At 42.7% G+C, this 9,180-nt stretch overlaps 1 protein-coding gene across 2 annotated transcripts in view; it reads right to left on the bottom strand.

Annotated features, from left to right (window-relative positions):
* Nucleotides 1–8,327, bottom strand: part of prex2 (phosphatidylinositol-3,4,5-trisphosphate-dependent Rac exchange factor 2) — a 400,722-nt gene extending 392,395 nt beyond the window's left edge. For both annotated transcript variants that reach the window (XM_073041067.1, XM_073041077.1), the window contains exon 1: nt 8,064–8,327. In XM_073041067.1, coding sequence (XP_072897168.1) covers nt 8,064–8,207 — 144 coding nt within the window. In that variant the 5' untranslated portion in view covers nt 8,208–8,327. The remainder of the gene's footprint in view (nt 1–8,063) is intronic.
* Nucleotides 8,328–9,180: the final 853 nt, after the last annotated feature.

The following is a 9,180-nucleotide window of genomic DNA, read 5'->3' on the forward strand; positions in this document are numbered from 1 at the left end:
CAACTCTTACGTCAGAATGCCGTTCATCGACTTTAGTTCGGCATTCAATACAGTGACCCCCTCCAAGCTGATCGCCAAACTTCACCAGCTTGGTGTCAGCTCATCCCTCTGCAATTGGACCTTGGACTTTCTGACTAACAGACCCCAATCTGTTATGTTAGACAATCTCCTCCTCCACTCTCAAGGCTGTGTGCTGAGCCCTCTTCTGTACTGACTTTTCACCTATGACTGCGTTCCTGTACATGGTTCTAACTCCATAATCAAGTTCGCAAATGACACCACAGTGGTTGGCCTGATCAGAAGGGATGACGAGACAGCCTACAGGGATGAGGTCCAGCATCTGGCCACGTGGTGTGCTGACAACAACCTGGCCCTAAACACCCAGAAGACCAAGGAGATCATTGTGGACTTCAGGCATGCTAGGAGCCACACTCACATCCCCATCTACATCAACGGAGCTGTAGCAGAGCGTGTATCAAGCTTCAGATTCCTTGGTGCCCACATTTCCGAGGATCCCACCTGGTCCCTGAACTCCTCCATCCTGATCAAAAAGGCACAACAGCACCTTTATTTCCTGAGGAGGATCAAGAAAGCTCACCTCTGTCCCAGGATACTGACAGATTTTTACCGCTGTACCATTGAGAGCATACTCACCAACTGCATCTCAGTGTGTTATGGCAATTGTCCCTTATCGGACCACAAAGTACTCCAGCGTGTGGTGAAAACTGCCCAGCGGATTATCGGCACCCAATTGCCCACCATTGAGAACATCTACCATAAACGCTGCCTGGGCAGGGCGAAAAGGATGCACCTCACCCTAACCATGGACTTTTTATTCTCCTCCCATCCAGTAGGTGCTACAGGGGCCTCCGCTCCCACACCAGCAGGCACAGGAAGAGCTTCTTCCCTGAGACTGTGACCCTGCTGAACCTCACATCACAGCGCTAAGCAGTATTGCACCCATATTGTACTGTCTCAATACTTTTATATTTGTGTGCTGTAGCACTTACTTTTTATTCGCAGTTAGTTTGTAAATAACACTATTCTTTGCATTTCTGGTTAGATACTAACTGCATTTCATTGGCTTTGTATCTGTACTTGGCACAATGATGATAATGTTGAATCTAATCTAATCTAATATTCTAGTCCTCCCAAAATGGATGCTAACATTGAATTTGCCTGCCTTACCACCAACTCAGTCTGCAAGTTAACCTTTAGGGAATCCTGCACAATATCTTACGTCCATTTGCAACTCTGATTTTTGAATTTTCACCCTATTTATAAAATAGTCTATATCGTTATTCCTTCCAAAGTGCATGAACAGACACTTCCCTACACCATATTCCATCTGGCTCTTCTTTGCTCATTCTCCCATTTCGAGTAAGTCCTTCTGCTGATTCTCTAAATTCGTCAACACTACCTGTCCTTCCACCTAATTGTATCATCTGCAAACTTGGCCAATTGCATCATCTAGGTCAGGGGTGTCAAACTCATTTTAGGTCACAGGCCGGATTGAGCAAAGTGCAGCTTCATGCACTTTGTCATCGGAGTCAGTCGGACGTGTGCAAACGCAGCTTTCGTTGCCTCCGTTTTTTCAGCCTGCTCTCATGTGTCTCAGTCTCTGTTATAACTACAAAGTGTTTCACTTTACAAATTCCGTTTCTTATGAAGAAGACTGCCGAATAAACACTAAAAACCCTGAAAACCTGGTACCTGAATAAACTCAGCATTAGCCGTATCATACGCCATAGGCGCTTCGATTACTGGGGCCAGCTTTAATAGTAATCAGATATTATCTCACGGGCCAAAGATAATTCCACCACGGGCCGGATTTGGCCCACGGGCCTTGAGTTTGACATATATGATCTAAGTCATTGACAGCAGCAGTCCTAATACCAACCCCTTTGGAACACCACTAGTCACCAGCAGCCAACCAGAATATGTCCCCTTTATTCCCATTCATTGCATCCTACTATCAACCAATCTTCTACCAATGCTTGTATTTCTCCTGTAATACCATGGGCTATTATCTTGTTAAGTACCCTTCTTTATGTGTGGTAACTTGCCAAAGGCCTTCTGAAAACCCGAGTATGTTGCAACATACTCTGACTCTCCTTTGTCTATTCTGCCTGATATTTCCTCAAAGAATTCCAACAGATTTGTCAGGCAAATCCTTTCCCCATGCCAACTTTGACCTGGTTTGTCATGTGCCTCCAAGTAATCCAAAACCTCATCCTTTATAATGGACTTCAACATCTTTACAATCACTGAAGTCAGTCTAACTGGCCTAAAGAATGGAGTGGTATTTGCAATTTTCCTGTTCTCTGGAACCATTCCAGAATCTAGACTTCTCCCCCCTTCCTCTTCTTTCTTTTTCCATTCCCCACTCTGACCCCTTCTCTTCTCCTCATCTGCCCGTCACCTCCTGCTGGTGCCCCTCCTTTCCTTTCTCACTATCCACTATCCTATTAGATTCCTTCTTCAGCCATTGAACTCTCCCACCAATCATCTCCCAGCTTCTTTCTTCAACTGCACCCCAACTCTACCTTCCCCCTCACCCAGCTTTACATTTTACATGCCAGCTTGTACTCCTTCCCCTCACCCCATCTTCTTTTTCTGGCTTCATCCTTCCAGTCCTGATGAAGGGTCTCAGCCTGAAGCATCAACTGTTTATTCTCCTCCATAGATTCCACCTAACCCTTTGAGTTCCTCCAGCATTTTGTATGCGTTCCTCTGGATCAATTTCATACTGGCAAGCTGAAACTAGAGTCATAGAAAAGTACTGCTCAGAAACAGGCCCTTCAGCCCATCTAGTCTGTGCCAAACCATTTAAACTGCCTACTCACATCGAGATACACCAGGACTATAGCCCTCCAAGACAATTCTAAGCAAGTCAATTCAAGGACCTCAACAATCTGCAAACTATGGTTTTGATTTAGATGAAGTGAACTGAGAGCAGAGTAGCTAAAAAACAGTTAGATGGGAAAGCAAGTTGTGAGGAGAATTCAGATAATCTACAAAGGGATAGATTGTTTAATTGAGTCAATTTAGCAGATGAAATATAATGTGAGAAAATGTAATCAGATTTGAAAGCTAGATTACTGTTTAAGTAGAAAGAGATTGCAGAATGCACCTGCTCAGATGAGCTTGATTGTCCTTGTACATAAAACGTGGCTACAACAGATAATTAGGAAATAAATCAGGATATTGGGCTTTATATCAAGGGGATGGAATTTAAAAATTAGAAAAGTCTTGCTTCAACTGTAGAGTATTGTGGAGACCACACCTGGAGTTTTACATACTCCATTCTTCTTATTTAAGGTGGAATAAACTTCTAATTGAGGAGACAGCACATGAAAGTTTCATTAGATTGATTCCAGAAGAAAGAATATATCTTAGAAGATAAGGTTGAGGAGGCTGTACCTGCTCAGAGATCTTACTGAAACATAAAGATTCCAAGTGAGCTTAATAATACAAATACGAAAAAGATGTTCCACATTGACAGGAAATCTAGAACTGATGGCCCAGAATCGAGTGGGGAGGGGATGTACTATTTATGAGATAGGAAGGAATTTCTATTATTAGTAGATTGCATATCTTTGTAATTCTCCACTCCAGGGAGCCATGGAAGCTACTTCGCTGAATGTATTTCAAGGCTGAGAAAGGTATCTTTTGAGGCCAAAGGGCAATCAAAGGTTATGAGAAACTGGCAGGAAAGTAGAGCTAACTTGAAGGTCAGATAAGGCACAATCTTACTGATAGTGCAAGAGACTCGAGGGGACTCTGCTATTTCATTGACTCTAATGTTCTTAAATCTATTTTCTATAATTTCACGATTCAGTTTATTTACATCTACTCTCAGATCATGTGTATGTTCAATTACAATTTCCTTCTCAGATTCAAATAACTAATGTTGCTTCCTAACAGTGTATCAATAAAGTTGAGTTTATTGCCATACACACACATACTTGTCTGCACAGGTGCAATGAAATTCTTACAGTGACATCAGATATACAAAACACTCACAAGAAATACATAAATAACAAAAATAGTTATACTAATAAGAACACAAATAAAACAAGACACAACAAAGCAGTCATTGTGTTGCTATACTGAGGTGATTAGGGTTCTGCAACTGTACTTCAATCTGGTGATGTGAGACCTCCACAGCTACTTCCATAGTAGCTGCAAAAAGATGGCATAGCAATATTAGAATCACAGATTGATAGAAAAGTACAGCAGAAACAGGCCCTTTGGCCCATCTAGTATGTGCCAAACCATTTAAGCTGCCTACTCCCATCGACCTGCACTGGGACCATAGCCCTCCATTACCCTACCATCCATGTACCTATCCAAGCTTCTTATAAACATCGAAATCAAGCTTACAGAGTCATAGAAAAGTACAGCATTTCTTCAGTAGCCATTCTTCATTCCTTCATCTCATTTCTCAGTAGATAAGATAGAAAAGTGAAGACCAAGTAAAAGCATTCCTCATAATCTTGATTTAATTGCAAACATCCCAACCACTGTCACAAGATTACATCTTTATTTTTGTTAAAGATTACATCTTTATTTTTGCGCAGAGCCTTACCAAATATCTTCACAAACACTTCATTGGTAAATTGATGGAGAAGATCCTGAGAGGTAGGTTTTATGAACATTTGGAGAGGCGTAATATGATTAGGAATAGTCAGCATAGCTTTGTCAAAGGCAGGTCGTGACTTACGAGCCTGATGGAATTTTTTGAGGACGTGACTAAACACATTGATGAAGGTAGAGCAGTAGATATAGTCTATATGGATTTCAGCAAGGTACTTGATAAGGTACCCCATGCAAGGCTTATTGAGAAAGTAAGGAGGCATGGGATCCAAGGGTACCTTGTTTTGTGGATCCAGAACTGGCTTGCCCACAGAAGGCAAAGAGTGTTTGTAGACAGGTCATATCCTGCATGGAGGTCGGTGACCAGAGGGGTGCCTCACGGATCTGTTCTGGGGCCCTTACTCTTCGTGATTTTTATAAATGACCTGGATGAGTTAGTAAGTTTGCTGATGACACAAAGGTTGGAGGTGTTGTGGATAGTGTGGAGGGCTGTCAGAGATTACAGGGGGACATTGATAGGATGCAAAACTGGGCTGAGAAGTGGCAGATGGAGTTCAACCCAGATAAGTGTGAGGTGGTTCATTTTGGTAGGTCAAATATGATGGCAGATTATAGTATTAATGGTAAGACTCTTGGCAGTGTGGAGGATCAGAGGGATCTTGCGGTCTGAGTCCATAGGACACTCAAAGCTGTTGCACAGGTTGACTGTGTGGTTAAGAAGGCATATGGTGCACTGGCCTTCATCAACCGTGGGATTTAATTCAGAAGCCGAGAGGTAATGTTACAGCTGTATTGGACCCTTGTCAGACCCCACTTGGAGTTCTGTGCTCAGTTCTGGTCGCCTCACTACAGGAAGGATGTGAAAACTATAGAAGGCTGCAGAGGAGATTTACAAGGATGTTGCCTGGATTGGGGAGCATGCCTTATGAGAATAGGTTGAGTGAACTCAGCCTTTTCTCCTTGGAGCAGCAGAGGATGAAAGGTGACCTGATAGAGGTGTACAAGATAATGAGAGGCATTGATCATGTGGATAGTCAGAGGGTTTTTCTCCAGGGCTGAAATGGCTAACATGAGAGAGCATCGTTTTCAGATGTTTGGAAGTAGGTACAGAGGAGATGTCAGGGATAAGTTTTTTTATGCAGAGAGTGGCGAGTGCGTGGAATGGGCTGCCAGTGACGGTGGTGGAGGCCGATACACTAGGGTCATTTAAGAGACTCCTGGATAGGTACATGGAGCTTAGAAAAATAAAGGGTTATGAGTAGCAGTAGGTAATTTCTAAAGTACATGTTCTGTACAGCATTTTGGGCAAAAGGGCCTGTATTGAGCTGTAGGTTTTCTATGTTTGTATGTTTCACTGCCTTCCCATCCACCATGCAACTGACCTCCTCCAAAGTTCAACTCTCACTTAACCAGGCATAGTTCACCCTTCTCAAGTATATTCTGACCGTCCTAAGTGTTCAATTCTTCAATCACCGATTCTTGCTTTTGTTGTTTTCCCATAACTAATTTACAGTTTATGGCTATCTGACTGCTCATCTCTTATTTTAATTCTAAGATTCATTTCCTTCATTCACTAATTTCCACATTCTGCCCTGATGTTACGTTATGATTCTCCCACGTCGTCTCATCTTTTTTATACTCTGTGCACTTGAACTGTCAAGTGCTGACTCGATAGTTTAATCTGAATGTGGCGTTTGAAACGTTTCGCAGATCAGAAGAGCACACTGACAAAACGTTTGTAATTTATCACTCACTGTTCTTCAGTGGGCTTGCAGACGAGCAATTGAGACCTTTGTTCAAATTAAGCAGAATCAGAGGAGGTTGGATAATTGAAAAGACGTGTGCAGTCATAATTCATATAATTCATGCTTCATTTTAAATTACGACAGATTTAATTTCATACAATATTTTGATTTTAGTCATTATTAACTGGCAAAACGCACGCAAATGTTGGGAAGCAGAGAAACTGGACTGGCTACGGAGTGGACTCGGCAACCGATAGGCATAATTCCACGGTGCCTCATCGCCTTCACCAGAGAGCGAATGTGTATCAGCGTGGCAAATTGACACTGGCAATTCCCGATAAATATGGACTTGGGAACCCATCACGGAAACGTGGGACTTGCATCGCAGTTTAGTATATAGACTATTTCTGGCAAGTTTGTAAAAGTAACGGGACGATTCAGTGGGAGGATTTGATTATACAATCAGAGGTTAGAAACAGATACATTCCTGTGTTCGTAAGGAATTAGTGCAAATCTGCCGCTACGTTTATTTGAAGACGGACTTAGAAGAGTTTATCTATGCAGCGTCAATATTAACTTGTAAGTATCGATGGTAACTTTGCGAATTAGCCAGTTAAGCGGTCAAATGTTATACGAGTCGCTTATTTTCGAGATTATTACACTTTTTTTTGAATATCTTAAATATGCGCGACTTCCTGCATTGAACAGTGCAGTAAGATGCAGATCAAATGCGTCTCTGAACTTCACAAAACAGTCAAAAGCTTCCAAAATAATGTCACTTTTCCTTCAGGATACCGACAATTTCACAGCCTATTGTCTGGACTCCCTCCGAGTCCCTCAGGGAGCCCTTAAATCAGGAAATAAAGTTTATATAAATAGATTCCAAATTCTCGGGATTCGCGTCATTTCCTCCCTAATCACAGAAAAGCCAAAATCGCCTTTCCAAGCATTTCCCGCAGGGTTCCTCTCTGCAAGTTTCCCACCATCTGCACAGTTTCCACTGATAAATCTGGGTAGGAATTTTCGCTACTCTCAGAAGCCACCTAAACGTTTATGTTAGAGCCGAGGTTGCCATCGCCATAATGTGAAACAGCGGAACTGCTGCGCTCAATTAGAAAGACGATCAGGACAATCAACAACATGGGAGAACCCGTAGACCATATGCCGGCAACAGCGATCCAACATTTAATTGTCGAAGTGTCTGAAAGCGTAAACCTCAACTATGCAACAAGATCAGGACTATACCAGATATTTTTTTGTTTTATTAGGCGCGCAAAAAGAATCTGCCTTGGCACAGATGGAATTTACAGGTATCACTGTAATAAGAGAAACTTGTTGGGACTTAAACCCAAACCCAAACAAAAATACAGTTTATAGGAGTGAGGAGGGGTGACAGAAAAGTGCTCTCATCCGGAGATTTATTTTACTCCTGTACACCGAATTAAGCATAAAAAGGTGTTTATTCTTCAAATGTTCAGCAAATCAGTATTAAAGAATTCAATGATGCGGTTGTAACGATCACCCGACAAGTTTTACAGCATCACTTTCACAGATAGCAACACCTCTGCGCTCCCCAAACCTTACCATTCAACCTGACACCGCGCAGTTCCTCGGTTCTTGGTGCCGAGACTAAATGAACAAAAACTAACATGAATAAAACTGTAATTTAAACTGGTCCATGAAACGCCTTAAAAGTTGGAGATTAGAGAATAAACTTACCGAGACCAGGAACTCCAGAGTCTCCACGTAATCTCTCTCAGTCTTTAGGATTTCGGTTAAAACACAGACACGAAGACGAAGCTGTTTTTCCAAATCTTTGCCGCTAATTTCCCCTTTACTCTCCGACTTCCCCTCTTCGGTCATTTTACCTCTGTATTTATTCCAATGGTGAATGTGCCACTTCACAGTTGTCCTTTTCAACGCTTCCTCCCTTCACTTCAGGGCTCTAAACTCGTCAACACGAGGGAAAGGGAGCATTGTTTTCCCAGGATTTCGGCGAGTTTCAGCAGAATGTTTAAGAGGTGAGAGGGGGAGGGGGCTGGCTTCCTGTCAGCTGGACGACTCCAATAAATCAAGGCTGCTGTGGAGATGGGAGGGCAGGAGAGGCCAAGGAGAGCAGGCGGTCTGTGTTGACTTGAATGCTACTTGCGGCAGTCAAATGGAATAAACTGAGGGGGAAAAACTTTTTTCCCTCTCATTCATCAAATACTTCCACCCTCACCGGAATCAGTAAAGGAGATAGGTAAACAATTTTAAGAGATTATGACGAGACATTTGACGAGATTATCACGCAAGTCTCACTCAAAACACCCATTTCTTTTACAATACACTGAACATCGCAAGGACAACACACACACAAACGCTGGAGGAACTCAGCAGGTCAGGCATCATCTCTGGAAGGTAATAAGCAGTCAACGTTTCAGGCACCAGTCCCGATGAAGGGTCTTGGCCCAAATCATAGGGTCTTCGTTTCCCTCCCTCGATGCTGCTTGACACGTCGAGTTCCTCCAGCGTTGTGTGTGTGTGTGTTGATCCAAGTTTCCAGCTTCTGCGGACACTCGTGTCTCCGACGTCGCTGGCACACCTATGTTACCTGGAGTGTTGACGCGAAATCTGCTCCCGATTGTGTCTTAGTCCCGGCCGTACGTAAACTACGAAAGATATCTTTGATTTTGTTTCTTTATAATCGTTACAATGTCTTAATTTATAGGGAGAACCACATGAACCTTGTTTTACTCCTCGCTAAGCAGAGTTCCTACTACTAATGGGACCAAAATCTGGAAAGAGAGGCCAAATTTACAAAGTACTATTTTGCTCAGAGATTCGGGACAAAAGA

This window comes from Hemitrygon akajei, chromosome 1, assembly GCF_048418815.1.
Source record: "Hemitrygon akajei chromosome 1, sHemAka1.3, whole genome shotgun sequence".
Classification (NCBI taxonomy): domain Eukaryota; kingdom Metazoa; phylum Chordata; class Chondrichthyes; order Myliobatiformes; family Dasyatidae; genus Hemitrygon; species Hemitrygon akajei.